At 32.9% G+C, this 21007-nt stretch overlaps 3 protein-coding genes across 3 annotated transcripts; all 3 read left to right on the forward strand.

The window, feature by feature from the left end:
- The first annotated feature begins 7692 nt into the window (after nucleotides 1-7692).
- LOC101216718 (trihelix transcription factor GT-2) lies at nucleotides 7693-11504 on the forward strand. The gene is made up of 2 exons (XM_004139561.3): nucleotides 7693-8280; nucleotides 10237-11504. Exons 1-2 carry the CDS (start codon nucleotides 7775-7777, stop codon nucleotides 11066-11068), a joined length of 1338 nt encoding a protein of 445 aa, XP_004139609.1. The 5' UTR covers nucleotides 7693-7774; the 3' UTR covers nucleotides 11069-11504.
- A 726-nt stretch (nucleotides 11505-12230) lies between these two features.
- On the forward strand, nucleotides 12231-13103 carry LOC101216951 (agamous-like MADS-box protein AGL62). Its single transcript, XM_004139562.3, has one exon. The coding sequence runs from the start codon at nucleotides 12394-12396 to the stop codon at nucleotides 13000-13002; it is 609 nt and encodes a 202-aa protein (XP_004139610.1). The 5' UTR covers nucleotides 12231-12393; the 3' UTR covers nucleotides 13003-13103.
- Nucleotides 13104-15112: 2009 nt separating this feature from the next.
- LOC116402895 lies at nucleotides 15113-17623 on the forward strand. The gene is made up of 6 exons (XM_031883325.1): nucleotides 15113-15885; nucleotides 16343-16561; nucleotides 16805-16900; nucleotides 17137-17238; nucleotides 17324-17498; nucleotides 17550-17623. The coding sequence occupies exons 1-6, from the start codon at nucleotides 15337-15339 to the stop codon at nucleotides 17621-17623; spliced, it is 1215 nt and encodes a 404-aa protein (XP_031739185.1). The 5' UTR covers nucleotides 15113-15336.
- Nucleotides 17624-21007: the final 3384 nt, after the last annotated feature.

Here is a 21007-nt window from a genome sequence, read left to right on the forward strand (position 1 = left end):
TTGGTAGTGTTGTTGGTAGGAAAACAAATATGTGGGGAATGGGCAAAACGGTCTTTTCACAGACATACATAAAGAAGTTGGTAGTTGAATGGGGAAGTTGATAAAGTAGGTCAATATCCTATATACTTTGTCTAAGCTTTAACATGAGAGAAAGATCTAAAGAATCAAAGATAGAAATGCAAGAATTGTGAAGTTGGTGTACCAAGCTTTAAGAAAAAAGAAAATTCTGGTTGAAAAGCACACAAGGTTTCCTATCCACATCCAAAAATTCAAAGCTACCTCAACTATATGATATATATCCCAAGGCTAAGCAATTGCAATATCTTTCTTTGTAAAAAAGAAAAAATTCCATGGGTGGTTAACCTATGCATTTAATTGTGTGGTAATCCCATGCAAGTAATGACAACAAACAAGTTTTAGTTGATCAAATTGTTCTTTTTCTTGTTCAGTCTACTTGATCAAATTTAAACTTTAAATCTTAAGTAGATAGAGTGTAGGATCAAAGTTTCACATTGGTTAAACAAGATGAAGATCAATGGTATACAAGTAGAGATAACTATTTTTATTAGTATAAGATCTTTTAAACAAAACAAAAAGACTACGAAGACTTAATACTCGAAATGGTATCACATCATCTTTTAAAATGTTTGTACTATTTTGAAAATAAGATGTAATTATGAGATGAAAAGCATGTAAGAACAAATTATTAAGTTTGAGTTGAAGTAATGTGTAAGGAAAGATGTAAGAAAACAGTAATTGTCAAATTCAAGTGACTAACATATATTATATGCATCATATTACATTAATTGTCAAATATTATGTACGAGTTAGGGATGCACATCACTTCTTACCTTAAGAACCAATCACAAGAAGTTTGGATAAATGAATGATAAGGAATAGAAAAGAAAAATGTTAATCTCTTTTACTTGGTACTTACTCAAGCTTCCTTTGTTTTGGGAGTCTTTTTCTTGTAAGCATAGATATGAATTTAGATATGAAATACTAATATGATAGGATATGTCAATATACTAATTTATAAAAATCTATAAAAATATTTAGGATATAGATAAATTTAATATATGTAATTTACTAAATCTACCAAAAATCATAAAATGTGAAATTAATGACAATGGCATGAAATACAATTCAATAACAAAACATTAAAATTATGGAAGTACAATTGTTAATATAATGCAATAGAGAAGGGACAAAAATTGATTTGAGAAGAATAAGAATTGGAGCCAAAGTTATGAAAATAAACTAACAACTTTTTTTTAAAATTGTTAAAGATATTTGTGGATATTCAAATGTGATGATGACAATTAGATGATTCTAAGAATTTTAGGGAATGAACATTTAAAGTAGATTGTTTAGTTTTGAGTTGGAAAATGAGTTGGTTATATCGTTATTCCTTAGAAATAAAAGCAAATTTGCCAGCAGTAAATTTGTATTAATTTTTTTGTTATATTTTAGCTTCGTGTTAATTAGCATCTTCGTGATAATGAGATTTGAACCTGGGCCTAGGTACATACACGTATGTTGGTCAACTTCTACAAATTTTAAAAACCCTAAATTACAAACTTTTAATTTAATATTGAACACAATAACTAATTTAATTTTGATAAAGTCACTTATTTCAATTTAATTATAATTACAACAATTAACTTTTAGGAGACATTTTTAAAAATAGCAAAACAAATTAAAATATTTACAAGATATAACAAATTTTTTGGATTCTATCAATGATAGCGAGTGATATTGTTCTATCAGTAGCAATCAATGCACTAATAGAAGAATATCATTAGCTATCAAATGTTTGTTATTTGATAGAATCTAAAATTTTGCTATAATGTGTAAATATTTTGTTAAATTTGTTATTTTTAACAATTCCCCCGACTTTTAAAAAAGTAATATTGTATTATTGATGAATAGAAAGTAATACTTGAAAAAAATAGTAAAAAATTTAAGAATATTATTGATGAATATCATGTTTTCTAAACCCGCTAATGAGGGTCCAGATTTCGTGCTTCGTGAAAAATAGTTTTTCTTTATGGACAATGTTCATTAAGATATAATTTTTCTTGATGGATCTTGTCTATGATCTTATCATAGACCCAAAATTATAAATTTTTTTCTCGATAAGCAATGCCTATCAATATATCATTTTTCTTGATGGACCTTGCCTATGATTTTTTTTTTTTTTGTCTTTGTCTATCAAGAAATCCTAGACCCATAAAAAAATTCTAAACCCATCAAGAAATCCAAAAAAATATATATTATTTAATTTTTTTCGATGATGATCATTGCAAATCAAGAAAATTCATCCCTCGCCAATCAAGAAAATCTAACTAACTTAATGAGTATTCAACTAATATATTATTTTTTATGTTTATTATCCATCGAGAAACATTTTTCTCGACGTTTGTGGACCATCAACAAAACCAAGGGAACTTTGCCCATCAAGAAAATCAAGAATCCACAATTTTTTTTTTTTAATGTTTCTTTGTATTTCTTCAATAAAATAAGGAAACTTTTTTTGACATACATGACCATCAAAATAAACATTGTATTAAAAAAAAAGTTTTTCTTGATGGTCCTTTGTCATGACCCTCAAAAAATCAAAATTTGTATGCGTAAAAAAAGGTCAAATTTGTAATAATGATGTACTGACGTGCAATACTTACCAAAATGTCTTTAATGACTGTATTGGTAAGAGACTTTTGGTCATAACAAGAGTTCAAAAATCAACTTGCTCTCTTTAAATACCCAATTCTAGTTTGATCTCTAGTTTTTTTTTCTAATAATTATGTCCTAACATTGATGCTCAACCCACCCTCAACTTTATATTTTGTACATGAAATTGTAAAAATTATAAACCCCTATATTTAGTTTACCATTTTCATGTTCATTTTCCAAAAAAAAGAAAAAAAGAAAAAAAAAAAGTTGTTAAACTAACTAAGGCTCACAAATACATTTGGTGGCCTTTAAGCTTGAATCATCAACTTCCAACTTTTTACATTTTAGTGTTTCCTTTTCCTTCATTTTGTGTATACATTTTGATTTCATGTTTCAATTACTTTTACTTTATAAATTTAATTCCATGTTTCAAAAGTTACTTCTATATTTTTTATTTATTTTATAGTTTCTATTTGTTTTTCTCCTTCCAATCCAATCCAATCCAATCCATGTGACACGAACATTTTCGATATAGTCACGGAATGAGGGAATGGGAGAAATTTTCCAAGAGTCACTAAAACTACATTCTCTATTCTCCTCCTTGGCTTGCCCCTACCCCGTTCTTCATCCCGCTTTCTTACCTTTCTTTTTACTTAATAACATATCTTATTCTAAATATATATTATAATTGAGTTTTAAATTCTAAGTTTTAAATTGTATTCTTTAATAACGAATATAATTAATATTATATATATATATATATATTGGTAATTATTTAGTTCGTTCATTGATGGCTTTTTTGGAAAGAAAAACAATGAGAGGGAGAAAAGTTTCGATAGGGAATTCCCTTGGTAGGCATGGATAATGAAATGGAATAGAAAAGGTATCCCCAATCTCACCCTCCTCAGTCAACATCTCTACAAAACACCTAATTCTTACAATCACCCACTTATCAATTAATTTTACTTAATTGTAAGATAAGTCGAGACTTACCAAAATATTTGAATTAAAGTGGAATCACATGAAAAATGACAAATTCGGAGGCCCCTAATTTCTTGGCACGAATAAGTTTTATAGCAAATCACATGCTTGATGTTGTAAAAATAACATAAATTATTATCAAAATGACTTGCTACACCATGACGAATCACTGTTCTGAAAGCAAATTCGGTCAGACTGTGGTGCTAATTATGATGTCGATTGTTTTTCAAGGTTAACACAACTCTCTACTTTTGACATGCACTTGCTTGAAATAGGAATAGAAACAATGACAGAACTTGTTTAAAACTTTTAGTAGAGGTAGAGAGACGAAGAGGTTTTGTGGGGTGAATGAAGAAATGAACGATGAAGAACTAGGAGAAGGGATGTATTTATAATGGAGTCCCGCCAATTGCCATCTGAAGGTTCGAGTGAAGGGGAGGCGTAGAGGAAAAGTCGGCAGTCGTGAAGAGCATCAATTTGGGTAGACGAATAGAGACGTGGAAGACGACTGGAGAACTGGCCCAAACTGTGATGCGTGGCAAAAAAAAAGCTATAAGGCAACTTCAAAGCCCACCCATCCATCCAATAAGAAAAACAACAACACATGTGGCGACAATGTCATACAATCACCATCAATATAGTTTGTAATAAACTAATAGTACTTAACTATTTATACCCATTTACTTCTTCCAATTTTATCAATGTGGGACAAGAAAACTCACTTTGCTTTCGGCCAAAGGCCCATAGTCTTTTCCAACAATCCCCGCAACAAAGTTACAAGATAGACTAGAGAAAATTTGTTCTAAGTAAGGATGAGACATTAAGCTTAAACATCAATATCCAAAGATTTAAATTGATGCGTAGTAAAGTAAGGAAACAACCTTGTTAAAGAGAGTGAATTAGATCTTGAACTTTCTATAATCCTGGTTGAGACCCTCACGACATGATTTATCCCTAGTTTTGGTCATTGTTTCTACAATATGGATTTGTGCGTTTATGGTCATGCACATATTTGTTTGGAAAATATAAGAAAAGTATCAATTTGAATATATTTAATTTGTTCCCTTTGTTTTATTTTATATTTTTTTCTTAATTTAACAAAAGTCGACTTATTGATTAATTTGGCTAGGTTTGATTACGTTGATTTTCTATAGAATTACAATATATTTGTACATACTACAGGACAATATTATTCTTTCCAAATTAGTTATACAATATTTGACAGAATGTATAACATATATTGCTGACACAATTACATTGTAATTTATGCTTTTAAATAGTGTGATAAACTATTTGTATTATAACATGCTCACATATTCAAATATTAATATTTATTTGCTCATATAATCATATAATTTTCTAATCCAAAAACAACTTAACGTTATGATAGATTTGTTATAAAACTAACGATAAGAACAATTTCTTTAATAGTGCCATTAAATCATAATCACAATTGTTTAACTAACCAAATTTTATAATAACCAATAGAATTAAGATTTTCCAAATATAGTATTTGTCGAGTATGAATGATGTTATAGACTACACCCTTTCTTTGTCGATCTTCTACCATTCGTTAGTATAAGGTATTTTCTATATTACATATAATTATGACTTTTTATGTCATGAGAGATTTGAGTTGAACAAATTAGAGTCTTTACTGGCTTCATTTTAAGATCTCTTTCATTGCCCTACGTTGCCGTCTTGTGTTTTGTAAAGATTGAAATTGTGGGTAGCCCAGTATTTTAAGAAAATTAAGCTATCTATCAGAACAAACTAAAACAAAACTTTCCTGCAACACCTTAATATCTTATACCTATCCGATTTTACTAACTATTTCATTTGCTGAACGAATTTGATATTATCTTTTTCATTAAGCTTGAAATTGGTACTTTCACCCTCTATACAGTTTACCACTTTTCAATAGGTTGTTTGACATGTGGTTCTTCGGTTAGAGGAGCTGATAAGAAAAAATCCATTAATTTGCGTTAAATGTATGAAGACTTTGGATTGTTTGAAGGGGACGAAGTGGAAACTCCAATTATTTATGTTTGAACTCGCACAATTTGAAGAAAATATGAAACGACTACTGAATTTACATGGAGTTTGATTTTAATTATAGGGTATTTGTGGTTTCTTGAATAATTGTATTTAAGACTCAACTTTGCTATTTTATCAATTTAAATAAAAACTTGTCATTTATCTAAAGTAAACAATTTATTTTGCTATTCTTCTTCTCCGCCCTAGTTTATAGCATTAATAGAATTCAAAATGTTGTTATAGCTCGTAAATATTTTAATTTATTTTACTATTTATAAAAATGATCCATTTTATATCTCATTTTTTTCTTTTTAAATTTATCAAAAACCCACTCCATATAAAATTAAAAGTTAAAAAAAAATCTTATAAAAGATAAAGTGATATATAATTAGGATCTTGTTAGACAAACCCCAAATTTATCGTCTAAACTTTGTAATTCAATGTATTTAAATATTTCATATTTTGTATTGTATAAATAAAAGTAAGAGTATTTTAAAAAGTAGTAAAATTGAGGGAACTCTCTTTAGTCAATTTACTAGTCAATTTAAGTAAATAGTTTTTTTTTTTTTTCTATTCATGACAATTTCTCATAAAATTTTGATTATCGTTTTATGAAAATATTTCTTTTTATTGACATGCAAAAAATGTAGATGAGAATGTTTGACCATAAGAGATAATCTCTAACCTTGAAGTTATCATGGATTGGGGGTGTTAAAAAAATAGTTGAAAACTGAATCGATGAACTGCAATCGAGACGAAATTGAATGTATACGGTTTGATTCAATTTCTGTTAAATTAAAACTGATTATTATGCGGTTTGGTTTGGTTTAAGATACTAAACCAATTCTAAAATCGAACAAAACCACTTAAAGAATTAAATATATAAGTTTAACTTAGGGTAGACTATAAGTGTAACTTTGTATGGATTATTTTGATGGACTCTCAACTTTAATGTCTTGAAATTAATTTAAACTATGTTTGTAGTTTAGTAGGACTTTTATTATGTATAATGTTTATAAAGGATTTCGATTCTAATATTAAAGCATAAGCGGTTCAGTTTCAATTCAGTTTTATTTATGCCTAAACTTCGGTTTGACATAGATAAGTGGTTCAGTTTGGTTTCGAATAAGATTTTTTTTTGTATTCTTCGATTTGGTGTAATTTTAACTTTAAACCAAACCGTGAACACCTATCGTGCCTAATCGATGTTAGTTGAGTAATTGTATCATCCTATTGGAAATATGAATATAATATTTCAAGTGGGTAGTTTTTTTTTTCTTTTATTGGGTGGTACTTTGTTGAATTTTCTAAAGAAAACGCAAATTATATAAATATTTAACATTTGAAACACATCATTACTCGTTAAATGTCATATCACCATGCTTTTTATTCAAATTTGATGGTATTTTTTTTTATACAAAGTTGATTGAAAATATTGCCAAGTTAAAGGTGTAACTAGAAATTTAAAGTATTATATGGTACACTACACTACATACTTTATTGGGTTTTGATCTTTATAATAAGAAAAATTCAAATAGGAAATATAGATTAGGAAGAAATGATGTATATTGGTTAAATTGTTAATTTGGGCAATGGTTTTATAGTTTCCTACTCCCTAGTTTGCCTTTAGTTTTGACATGGACTCCTATAGTATCTCTATCACCCAAAGATTTACTAAATTTAAAATGAAGTTAGGTATCCTCGATGAGGTTTAAAAGGTGATTTGCATTGGAGTGTGATAATGTGGAATGAGAAGAATGGCATTGGGATTCATACACAACCATTACATGAATGAATTTTGAAGTATATGGAAGAGTATCGAATGTACTTATGAAAGACATAAACAATGTGAAATGGAAAACTTAAAAGTTAAAAGAAAGTGTGTTTGATGGGCCGATCCAAAAATGAAGGACCCGAGCCCATTTTCACTAAGGATAACTAAACGTAATTGTCAAAAAAGAATAAGGGTTATTACGTAATTACGTACTTCCCATTTAACCTTTTTACTTCGTCAATTTCACCCACCCGACACCCTCCCCGCCGCTAAATTTTACCACTTCTCACCTCACCCACCCCCCCGATGGACCTCTTCACCGCCGACCACCGGATACCCACCTCCGACAACTTCCCTCAGCACGTTGCTCCATTTCCCGATCCCACCGACCTCCTCTACGCTGCTCCATCCTCTGTATTTCCCCCTACCGACATCATCAACCACCTCTCCAACCCTCCACCGCCGCCTCAGAAGCTCCGTCCCATCCGCTGCAACGGTAGGTCCCCTGCCGGTTCTCAGGCCGAAAACATCTTCGATGGATCCCTAAGGAGTTTCCAATGCGTTTCTTCCTCGCCTGAGGGTGGTTTTTCTGGGGATCAGCTCTGTGTGGCTAATATTGACCCTTGTCAGTACTTCAACTCCTCTGCAAAAGATGAAAAGCCTGAAGTCAAGCATAATGGCAGCTTCGGCGATATCATTGCAAACGATTACTTCTCCGAGGAAGAGACGAAGAACGGCGGATCCGGTGCTGCTATTGCTGCGGAGAATTTGAGCCGGAGCCGTGAAGAACCTCAATTGGACGACGATTCGTGGTGAGTTTTTACTCTGAACTTTACAAACGCTTCAAGAATTGAGGGTTTTTGTTCTTCAATTGAACTATTCAATTTTCTTTACTTTAATTATTCATAATATTATATATATTCTTAAGAGTTATTGGGTGTCTGAGATTTGTTTAGGAAATGCCAATTGTATTGTGTTGGTGACCTCTGAATTCTTATGGAAAGGTAAGAGGATTAAAGAAAAGCTTCCCTGTAAAGTGATTCTTATAATATGTGAAAAAGAAATTGTTCTTTCAGTTTTGTCACTTCCTTGGCCTCTCTTCATTCTAAATTTGTTTAATTTCTTTTATTTCTAAGAAGAAAAAACTGAAAAAAAATTATTTTATTAATTATTTCAACAAAATTTTCATGTATTACTTTCATCCTTTAGGTCTCGCTCCCTTTCTCCTTAAAATGGAATAAAAGAATTGGAAATTCTAATAGGAGAAACTTTTTCTCTTTTATTCACTATTAACTATTAAGTGAAATGAAAAGAGAAAAAAAAGAAAGAAATACAAACAGGAGATTCCCAAAATGTCACCAATAGCATTAATAAGAAGAAGAAGTAATTTTACAAAAAACTCCTTTTAGAGAGTGCATAAAATTGAAGTAAGAAAATGACAAGGTCAACAGAGTAATAAAAGATTCTTCTTTTTCTCTCCTTTTAAAAAGTTCCCATCTCTAGCAATCATCATAATGTCCCAGAAAATTTTACCTTTCCTTTTGAAGGAAAGATATCATTCAAAATGGATTTGTACAAAAGAGTTCAGGACTACTTAATGCTTGTTTGAGAATTATGGTAATCAGTTGTCTCTTTAAACTGATAATAGGAGCAATCAAAAGACACAAAACTAAGACGAGAGTTGAAAGAAGAGGTGAGGACAGGAAGAAACGTTGTACATCAACCTCCTTTGTATTGTATTGGATATCAAATGTAGAAGTGCAAGAATCTGTCTTCCATTTCAAAACTGTTGACATTTGATTCTTGAAAGTTGAAATCTTGTGAATTGCTTTTGGTCCTTGCTAAATGAAGCATTTTCTGATGCTTGTATGGTTAGTCATGGTCTTTCTTTTTGTTGTGTCACTTGCTGATACTGTGGCACTGGGTTTAGGATCGAGTGAATTGAACAGAAAGTTCCTGATCTTACTTCTGATATGAGGATCTTTTGTCATTGCAGTAGTTTGAGACTCGGGACCATTTCTTTTGTTTTACTTTTTTTTTTTCTGAAAGAAAACCTAAAGTTTTATTGATTAATGAAGAAGTTATAAAATTCATAAAAGCCAAAATTTCACTTTAGAAGAGTATAACCTCTTCCGATTAGAAAACAATGTCTATGAAAAAAGAAATAAAGAAAACAAGAGAAATTGGCCTCCTTTGTTCCTCATCAATCTTTTCGCTTCCAGATAAACCAATCCAAATTACTGCTTCCTTTAGAAATTTACCTCCTTTTCTTCCTGCAACTAGAAAACAATGTTGATGCATGCCTTATTTGTTAGAGTATTCAGTATCTGGTTTATTTTGAAATTTTCATTTGATGATTGATATTTACCCCTTTTGAACTGGTAACCTTCACAAAACATTGAAGATCTTCTTCCAAGTTCCACCATTAACTCTACCTTTTTGGCTTCCAAATTATTAGCTCCCTTGCAAGGCTGAAAGTATCCTGCTCTTTCCCAATGTACCTATCCTTAAAAGTCTCTATGTAAAATTGGAAAATTTTCTCATGGCTGCTTGCTCTACTGCTGAAAACAAGCTTAACGCAAGTTGTTCCACGGAATTCCTTGGCTTTAAAGCGTTAAGTATTTAAAACAAACACAGCAGCTTATGTTATCATGATTGAAAGTTTTATGAGACCAATTAAGTAGTGGCACGGCATGATGCATGCATAGATACATAGGGTATATATAGTGCAACAATTAATGACAAATCTCTTGATTACTTGTTTCCAGCTCAACTTCAGATGGTGGTGATGCTGTTTTTAGCAGCAAAAAGCATTTAAGCCATAAGAGAAAGAGAACAAGAAGGTCACTCGAGCATTTTGTGGAAAAATTGGTAATGAAGGTAATGGATAAGCAGGAGGAGATGCATAGGCAGTTAATAGATATGATAGAAAAGAAGGAGAACGAGAGAACAGTAAGAGAAGAAGCTTGGAAGCAGAGAGAGATTGAAAGAATTAAAAGGGATGAGGAGTTAAGAGCCCAAGAAACCTCTCGCAGTTTAGCAATTATTTCCTTGATCCAAAATTTGCTGGGCCATGAAATTCAAATCTCCCGACCAGCAGAAAACCAATGTGCAGAAGATGATGGAGGTGAAAGCAGCATCCAGAAGGAGCTAAAATGTGATCCAAGTGGAAGGAGATGGCCTCAGGCCGAAGTACAATCTTTGATATCACTTCGAACGTCACTGGAACATAAATTCCGTGCTACAGGCTCAAAAGGATCGATATGGGAGGAGATATCAATTGAGATGCAGAAGATGGGTTACAAGCGTTCAGCAAAGAAGTGCAAAGAAAAATGGGAAAATATGAACAAATATTTCAAAAGGACCGTTGTAACTGGGAAGGCTAGTATTGCAAATGGTAAGACATGTCCATATTTTCAAGAATTAGATATTCTTTATAGAAATGGAGTGGTAAATACTGGAGCTGTCTTTGATAGTACAAATACTGAAAATAATTCCAATGCCGAAAGAAGTATAGATCCTTTTCATGAAGATGCTTTTGTAGAAGGTGAAAGAGAGCATATAAAACAGGAGGAGGCATTGGACATGGTACAATTCTAAAAAAGAGATTTTAAGTACACTAAAGATCCCTTCGGTTGATTTTTGCAGCCCATATTTATGATAATGCAGATTCTTCATGTTTACTCTTAATCTATTCATGGTTGATTTCCCGGTGGGCTCGCTTTTTGGAATATGTTCCAGACATTTGTGCCCCTATAGTGACCAAAAGAAATGTCAAGTTTTCAGTTCGATGTCAGCAGGAAATGAGGGAGTAGATTGAGGAGATACTTGAATCAAGTTTCTGAGCTGATGATGCTTGAAATTCTTGTAAGTAAATGGATAGTAGTTGAAGACATGTCATCTTTCTTCCTATGGATTTTAATTTATCTGGTTATTGAATTAGTTAGTTTGTAAGAGGAATACGTCGATATTCTGAATTCTCCAACAATTTCTTTAACTAAGGTTAGTTCTTGACATCAAATGATTTCGTGATATATCTTCTACTGGTAGCTCTGATCTGAAATGTCATTTACAATGTATATGTGTGTGTGTTAGAATAAGTCTTAACAGTATTTGCTGCTGATGATGATTAGTTCTTAAAAAAATTGCTCTAATTCTTTAATTCCGAATTTTCTTTTCAAATACTAGAGAAAGTTGCAAAATATTCCCTTTTCTTTTTTTCTTATCTAATATTGGATAGATATTTATATTTGAGACCATTGCAAATATAGCAATAAAGCTTAAAATTATAAATATAGGAAGCTAATAGGTGTATATCGATGCTAAAGTCTATTACGGAATGATTTTGTTAATTTTGTATGATTCTTTTAAAATGTTGATAGCAATTACATTATAAATTATACCGTTGTATCCATTTCAAGATGTTTCTTCTCTCAGAATGTCCATATGGAAGGTATGTGACTAATTTTGAATGCCTATGGATTTGTAGTAATGCCTTATATTTTGACAACAACGTATCTTCACTAAATTATATCTTTAAATTTGGCTCTTTTAGTTAGATCTAATTGAGAGATGAGAGATGGTACATTGGTATCCTTCTAGTTTTTATTAATGCTTTTTCTTAGAGGTATATGAAAAGCTACAATCAAGATTTTCTTAAATGAAGGATGTGAAATTCTTTAAAGTAATAAGAAAGATTGAAGTCTGTACTTGTTTCCTATAAGTTTTTGTCATAATCATATTGATGTAGTAGTAGATAATAAGAGTATTTTTCTGAGGCATTAAATATTCGTTTAATTAATTAATTTGTGACGCACACGTGTGTATAAAAACGGTCTCGGACAGGCGGAAAGGTCATCCTCACTTCCGCTTTGAAGTTTTAACGGTCGACTCTTTCTCTAAAACCCTCTTTCACTTTCTTGACGATGAAGAAATCTTCAGGGCGTCGAAAGATTGAGATCAAAAGGCTTGACAAGAACACTACACGCCAGGTTACTTTCTCAAAACGTCGCGTCGGACTTTTCAACAAGGCAGCCGAGCTTTCCCTTCTCTGCGGCGCTGAGATCGCCATACTCCTCTTCTCCTCCCGCGGAAAAGTCTATACATTCGGCCATCCCAACGTCGACGCTCTCCTCGACCGCTTTCTCACTGGAAACTTTCTTCCGCCCAAGCCGGCGGAGGCGTATCTCCCTCTCCCGGAGTTGAATCTTGATCTCTGCAAAGCGGAAGCCGAATTTGAAATCGAGAAGAAGCGCGCGGTGGAGAGATTGAGGAATAGCGAGCGATTTTGGTGGGATGAGGCGCTGGAACGTATGAGAATGGATGAGTTGAAGTCATTCCGTTCTTCACTGCTCCAACTGAGAGCAAATGTGGCGGGGAGATTGGAGAAAATTCGGGCGATGAGAATGGAAGATCCTCCGGTAACTCCATCGTGGTCGATCGTTCTTGGTGGAGAAAATCAATGTGCGGCGTCGTTTCACGTGGGTGAAAATCAGTCGTTTGCGATGGATTGGGAAGAGGAGATTTGGGGTTAGGTTTTATATATGTATATTTCATATGTTATGAAAATTGATAACAATAGTTTTAGAGTAAATGAGTAGTGATTGATTCAGTGCTTCACTTCATCACAAATTAATTCTCTTCTCACTTTCAATCTCACTTCAGTTTATTTGGACTATAGGTAGGGCTCTCACCCTAAAACCAACAACAAATAACATTTGTGTCAAATCATATCATGTCCACCACCATGGCTATGCTTTTCTGTAATTAAATAGTTTAATTAATTAATCTTGAATGATTGAAACTTCTAATTAATTTGTAGGTCTATTAGATCAATATTGAATGGTTCAATTATATAAAGAAAACCTACAATAAAGATAAGATTAACAAATGTATATAGATATATTATAATATAAAGTTAGTCTTGAATAAGATCTAAAGTTAACTTACAATTACTGTGAATAAGATTGTCATACTAAAACTATATGTTATGATAAATATAAACAATTGAATATCACATTCATTTAATTACATGATGTTTAATAAATTAACTAATTGAATCTAGTTATTGTTTAATTAAACTAAATTATATGTAATTTTAATAAATAATAATGATAAAAAAAATCTCCCATGTAGTTGCAGGGGAATGGAGTGGATATAATATCCCTCTCGATACACTAATAGAATTTTCATTCATTGATCTTCAAATACTTAGAAGTCTTGAGTTTTATGTCATAAAATTCGTGATTTGTAAATAATAAACAAAATAATTTATTATTTAATGAAGATATTATTCGATAAATATGTTGTTGAGTAAGTGATTTGCTTGTTATAACATTAAATCCAATAAACTAAAATCTTCTGATTATAATATGTAATACTTGAACTTTATTTGTTGACATAAAAATTAAATTCGAGTAAAAAGCCTAAACGGTCTATAGTATAGAGATTAAGTTTAGATACTTTATTATGGGGACACAATAATTGATACGACCCACTTTGTATTTAATAGCTAAAGAGAGTGCAAAACAAAATTCAATCCTACTCGTTATTAGAGATAATGTAGAGAGGTCGTTGTTCCCTATGTTAAATCTAAGCCATGAGCAAGGGGCCCCACCCACCCTCTCATTGGTATTATAGGGGACGACTCAATTTGGTGGTTAGACCACAAACTAATTGTTTATTAGAGGAATGATGGTAATTAAGGAATGAGAAGTAATTTCAGGAGTTAAACGGTAATTTTGATCAAGTTGTGTTGATAATGATTGAGAATGAGTATGAATGTAACAACCAGTTCAATTTACATGTTATTTATGTATAAGTATAAGTGGAGAAGAATGAATGGATTAATAGCTTATTGATGCATATGGTAATTGTTTGAAAATGATCACATTACTGCTCCTCAAAAACTCTTATTCTTCTTTCACCCATCAACCCTTGATTTCTTCTAAAAGAGAATAGTGAGGTAACCTATAGGTTGTGTCTTGTGCTGTGAAGAAGGGTGAGATTGTGTTTGTGTGCATGTTGAATCACGAAGCCTTGTATTCTACTGCCTTACATTAAATTATTTGAAAGATAAGTAATGTTGACTTTTATTGATATGTTTACTATTTGATTCTTTAGATCATTATTATTTAATACTTGATAAAACAAGAATACAAATATGATTTAATAGTAAAAGTAATAAGCAATTAAATGTTGAGTAAGAATGGGAAATGAAGCAGTGTATAAATTAAAGGCCAAATATTAAACCAAAAAATTGACAATACATACATTCTTATGAATGTATGAAGTTGGTTACTGACATCTTATCTCACTATTTATCTATTTCAATAAATATTTCTCAATTATTCCATTTCCAATTGCATTCAATACCCAATAATTGAGATAAATTCCAGGTGTTTTCTTTTAATTAAAATAAACCTCATTTTCACCGGCAAAATTGGACTTTCTCACAAAAAGAAAAGAAAAGAAAACTAATATAATTAATTTCATATCCTTCAAAACGTCGACGTCTCGTCCACTTCTTTCACTTTCCCGCCAACATATAGTTTATGATTATTTGAATTCAGACAGCGCCCAACACATTGCTCCAGAAGCTGCCACCTGTCACATCCACACCAAAATTTAAAGAAGAAGAAAACATTCGTCCTTTGTTTTTAAGAGAAGAAAAATTCGAACTCTTCTGCTTCATCTCCATCTTCTTCTTCTTCTTCTGATTCCAAAATCAAAACCCTTGAAATCCTCTGAATGAATCAAATCAAACACTGCACAATCTTTCTTCATCTTCCAAGCTCATTGCGTTTTTGATATCTATATTTTTTTTCTTTGTTTTCAACGTCTTCGAGGTATCCAGTTTTTCTTCATCCATGGCGAAGGTCATGAAGCCCTCTTCTCGCTACACTTCCTACGATATCCGATCTTCTACTTCCTCCCATTTCTCCGACCCTTCTTCTTCCTCTGACTTCAACATCAAGTCTCCTCTCCCTCCTAATTCCTCTTCTTCGCGCGCCCTTGTTAAAACCAAGCCTTCTGATCTGGCTAGGGCTAAGGTGAAGCCCTCGGATCAGAATTTGACGGCGATGGTGAAGAAATTTATGGAGAAGCGATCTGGTTCGAAGCCGAAGACACTGAAGCATGCAGCTGGGTTGGTGATTTCTTCCGATTTGATTGCGGAGGATTTGAAGAAGACGGCGAGGAAAGGGACGAACTTTGGTGGCTTGCATAAGAAGCTGTTTGGGAAGGGAACGGTGGAGAAGAAGGAGGTGAAGGAGGTGAAGGCGTTGACGGAGGTGAAAGGGAATACGAGGACGTTGGCGATGGTGCTGAGGAGTGAAAGAGAGCTTTTGAGTTTGAATAAGGACCAAGAGTTGGAGATCACTGAGCTCAAATTAGTTCTGGAGGAGAAGTACAGAGAGGTTAGGACTGCAGATACTATTCCTAATTTTACTTCACTTTTTACCTTCAGTTCTAAATTACATAACAAATTTGAATAGATGGTAAACTTAACGCACTTGTGATAAATTTTCATTTTTTCTTTTTTCCTATTAGATTTACGACAAGTTAGGATTAGGAATAAGAATATTTTGTAGTTGAATTCTTTTGGTCATGCTAGATCATACTCTTTAGCTGGACATAGCATTCTCGTTATTAAGTTCGGTCTTTTGTCTATGTTTGATTTTTTGGTGAGGTTTGAATGTTTCGTGAATGGATTTCAGTACTTATATAGTTAGATTTTGTGGTTTTTCTGGATATAAAAGAGAAATATATATATATATATCCATTATTTAGATTTATGATTAGTGAATGATGTGGCTATAATTTTGCACATATGGGTTGTTAACGCAACATTGTTGCTTATCTTGATGCTATCAGATTGAGAAGTTGAAGGATTTGTGTTTGAAGCAAAGAGAAGAAATAAAGTCACTGAAGAATGCAGTGTTATTTCCTGATGTTATGAACTCTCAGCTTCAAAATATGCTTGAAAAGCAGGACTCAGAATTGAAGCAAGCCAAACAAATCATCCCCACTCTACAAAAGCAGGTCACCACTCTCACTGGCCAGCTTTATTCCCTTGCCGAGGACCTTGCTGAGGTATGAATTAATGCAATGCTCTTTACATGTATCCTTGAGAAACATAACATGGAAGACCTGAAACGTAGGATACCTCTAATATGAAATATGAAAGTCATACTGCTTAGAACACAGTCTCTACTGAAATTTGGACTTTACTTTATGTTTGTTGTACTGAATAGCTGTTACCGGATGAGTTTTTGCTGCTTTCTCTTTAGAGATCGGTTTACCTTATAGCACAACTGACATTATATTTTTGAGCAGGTGAAGGCAGATAAATATTCAGGAAAGTCTTGGTTACAAGGTAGTATCTCTCCTCACACACCAACATATGATCACGAAGATGCTTCTAACTCATTGGTAAGCACAAAAGCTATCCTTCCATCTTCATGTCTGTTATTGTAAGTTGTACCGTTGCTACACATGACTTCTGTTACGCTTGCCCAGCTTGCACATATGAGAAAAATTTGAGGTTACTGTTAAATTATTTCTGAAAATAAGAGTTTAGGAAGATAACAAGTAGGGACATCGACATCATCTATTTAATATTTATCTACTAGATGTAATATCACTCATCTAGACTTCATGTAATTCAGGAATTCAGTGTATGTGATCCAACATCCCCTGGCAGTCCAGATGATTTTTTGCTGAAGGATGTAAATCCCTGTTTAACGCCCTATTATGCAACTAAATCTAAGGTATAACTTTCCACTTCTGTTGTTAGTTCCTCACATCCCAAGATCGTTCGTTCAACTAACTAATCAACTGAACTCATTCTTGCAGGAGTTTGAGGCAATGGGATATGATTCTCCTCGAGATGAAATTCTACCCAGAACAGAATGGAATCAGGCTTTAAATCTTGTTCTAGGAAGTTGTCCAAAAGTTCTGATTGCAAACAGATTTCCAACAAAGCAAACACAACAAAGACAGGCCGACAATCCGACGAGGCCAAATACACGTATGGAAAGCCAATGCGTAAATTTTACTGAACCTCATTTTTTTTTACCAGCTTGGGTTCATATTTTTGTTCCATCTGCATATCTTCTTGTACTTCGTCACCCACTATCACCGTATGAATCGTAGTTTTATATTGGATTTGATCCAACAACTGAGGCTATAATGCCAGCCATGCTTCTTTGTTTAGTCCTTGGACAGAGAATGGTCCATTTGAGCTTTAGAGGGAGAAATACCATTGTATACATGCTACATTTGAAAAGCTCATCAATAATATTAAACGGTCCTCTTCCTTGAGAATTGTTACTATTATGCATCTCCACATTCCCTATGGAAAACCAATCTGTTATCAGCCCTAACCCTTAAGATTAATATCGTGGGTTATGTTCCATTTACTTCCCTGCAATCTTAATTAGGAATGGAAATGAATCATTGTTGGACTCATTCCATTTTGAACTTTGAATTAGAAATCAATTGCGAGTTCTCCAACTTTTTACAATGTCCCAGTCTCCACAAAATTGTTATGAATTTGACTATGATTCTTTGATTTTGTGAATTTACACCATGTATTTTTGTTCATACTTGTGTTCATTGTGCCGCTCACAATATCCAATGCACCTTCCATGTATGAGTTGAAATGTTGCCAAGTACTGGAAAACTTACACCCAACCTTTTTCATTTACGAAATGAATAAGGAGTTGGAAGGATTAAATTCCATTGCGCAAGCAAATGATCACATTTTGTTTTGACTTTGGAAAGATGAAATACATAAATAATTAAATTACAGAGAACACATGCTACAAAATTAATTCTAGGTTAAACATACAATTGATGATAAAAGAATATCTTTGTCGATTGTCATTCAAATCTCTTCCAAATCTCGATGATACTATTTCTTTGTAAAACGCCTCCAAAAGCTCTTTCGTCTATTCTTTGACAAAGATTGATCGGTGGGAATTGTGTTTCTGAGAGAGAAAAATGGAAATGAGGAATCAAGTTTATGTGAAGTTTCTTCAGAGAGAGAAACTATAGAGGATCAGAGGAATAACCACCAATTTTTCGACGTATATCTGCATCGCGTTAGGAAAATGGAAATAACTATTTAATTGTTTCCTTTTTTCGACATGTACGTGTACGGCTCAGGGATTGGAAATAACTATTTAATTGTTTCCTTTTTTTCGACATGTACGTGTACGGCTCAGGGATTGGGTGGTCATGAATTCAACGTCCAGATAGATTACATTTGTCGAGACACACCTTACAATGTCAATGAAGGTGCTATTTCCCAACGTTCCCGAAGCGATAAAATGCGATATCATCGATTTCTTGCAGTGATCAAAGGTTATCTTTTGCTAACCTAAACATGTATGTGGAGACATACAAGTGGATAGTCTAAATGGTATGTAGTAGATGGATAAGGTTGGAATCCTACAAATTATTTGATCCTAATCCTGCATGTATAAAACGAGTTCGTATAAGACTGGACCATAAAATGAGCAGAGGTATTCTATACAACAAGTTCGTATAAGACTGGACCATAAAATGAATAATCTCTCTTATTAAGATCGTTACTAGTTGAGACCACATTTCACCAAGATGACCATAGGTGATTTGACCTAAATCTTGAGTGAGTTGTGAACTCTTGCCTATGAAGACATCTAGTCATATATGTTAGATTGAATAGTCATAACATAACTAAATATTATAACATAACTAAATATTAATGTCAGGTTCCAAATGTTCCTGAATCTCTTTGAAGATTGATTCAGGCTCCCCCGAATTCTAGAGTTGATCTCTCAATGATCTTCTCATCGACACGCTACCAAGACCAGTACAGGCTCCCCCTGGCTTTTAGAATGGATCCCTCGAGTCAGCGATCTTCTTGTCGACATATTCCTTATCAATCTATGCACTTCGTTATCTTCTTCATAGGTTATTCAAAAGCCTGTAAACTATGGTGAATATATTAGAGATAAATATACATGAAGTTCTTTACCTTCTTTTCGTCTCTTCTCTTCTTGGTAGGTTATCTAGTATATCGTTCATCGCGGTTATCTAGTATATCGTTCATCGCCCCCTTAAACGACGCTTAATATATCTTATTAAAAAAATATCTTCTCCATAAAATAAGGAACTAACCTTATTAAGATTCCTTCATAGTAGGAGCCTCTAAAAAGAATTTTATTTATTTAAAAAAGATTATAATCTATTTGCCAAAATATGTTAACACATCAGAGGAATCAATGGTACTTAATAAGTTAAATGTAACTACAACGGTAAAATGGTAATTTTTGGTCTAGTTGTACTTACGAGCAAGTTGTGAAGGGTCATTGCACTATTGGTTAGTTATATCTAATGGACATAAAAATTTATCTACCGTTAGAAGGGAATGACCAATAATTAATGTCACAACAACACAACAAACAATAAAATCACAAACTCAACAGAATCTCGGCAAGCCAACCAACAATGAAATAACAAACTCAACAGAATCACAACAAGACAACTAAGAATGAACTCACAAGCTCAATAAAATTATGCTACCGTCAATTATACCGTCAATATTTCAATATTTATGCTACTGTCTCAAAAAAACTCAAAATAGAACCATGCTACTGTCAACCTTCAATATTTATGCTATTTCAATATTTTATGCCATTGTTAACATGTTAACGTCTCAACAAACTCAAAATAGAATTATGTACTGTCAACATACTACTGTCTTTACTGTCTCAACAAACTCAAAATACATACTATTGTCTCTCTATCTCAACATGCTACTATCAATTGAATTCCACAAACTATTGAAATAGAACTATGCTACAGTCAATATTTATTTTAAAACAACCAAATAACTAATTGAAAGTTAATGTACTTGCGGAGGAGGGATTGGGATATGAGATTGGAGATGGACGGAACAGATGTCTCAAATCTGAGACGGAGGAGGAGACGCAAAGGTTAAGATTGGAGACGGGCGAGGGCTACGGGCCAGTCTCGTCGTCTTGGGTTTGGATAGAATGGATGTCTCAGATATGAGACGGAGGAAAATACGCAGAGGTTGAGATCGAAGACAGGCAGAAGCTACAGATCTTGTCGTCTTGGGTTGGGATGAAATGAATGCGTCTCGGATCTAAGATGGAGGAGGAGATGTCAGAGAGTTGAGACGAAGGAGGAGACGTTGGAGAGTTTAGACGAAGGAGAAGACGCTGGAGGTCCTAAAAGAAATTAACAAACCTAATTTGTTTTTTTTATTAAATAATATATAATTATATTAATTCGGGTTGGATTGAGTTAAACCAAAATTTTCAACTCCCAACCGGAAAAAATCAATTTTTTTAACCCAATACAACTCATATTTTAACCTAACCCAACTTAATCCTTATTATATGAGTTAGGTAATGCAGGTTATTTGAGTTCAACTCATATTATTAATATAGATGCACATTGATAAGCTTAGTGTCCACCATATGTCATTTCCTTAATCATCCAACACCATTTACATATGGAGAAATC

Source organism: Cucumis sativus, chromosome 1 (assembly GCF_000004075.3).
Source record: "Cucumis sativus cultivar 9930 chromosome 1, Cucumber_9930_V3, whole genome shotgun sequence".
Taxonomy (NCBI): Eukaryota; Viridiplantae; Streptophyta; class Magnoliopsida; order Cucurbitales; family Cucurbitaceae; genus Cucumis; species Cucumis sativus.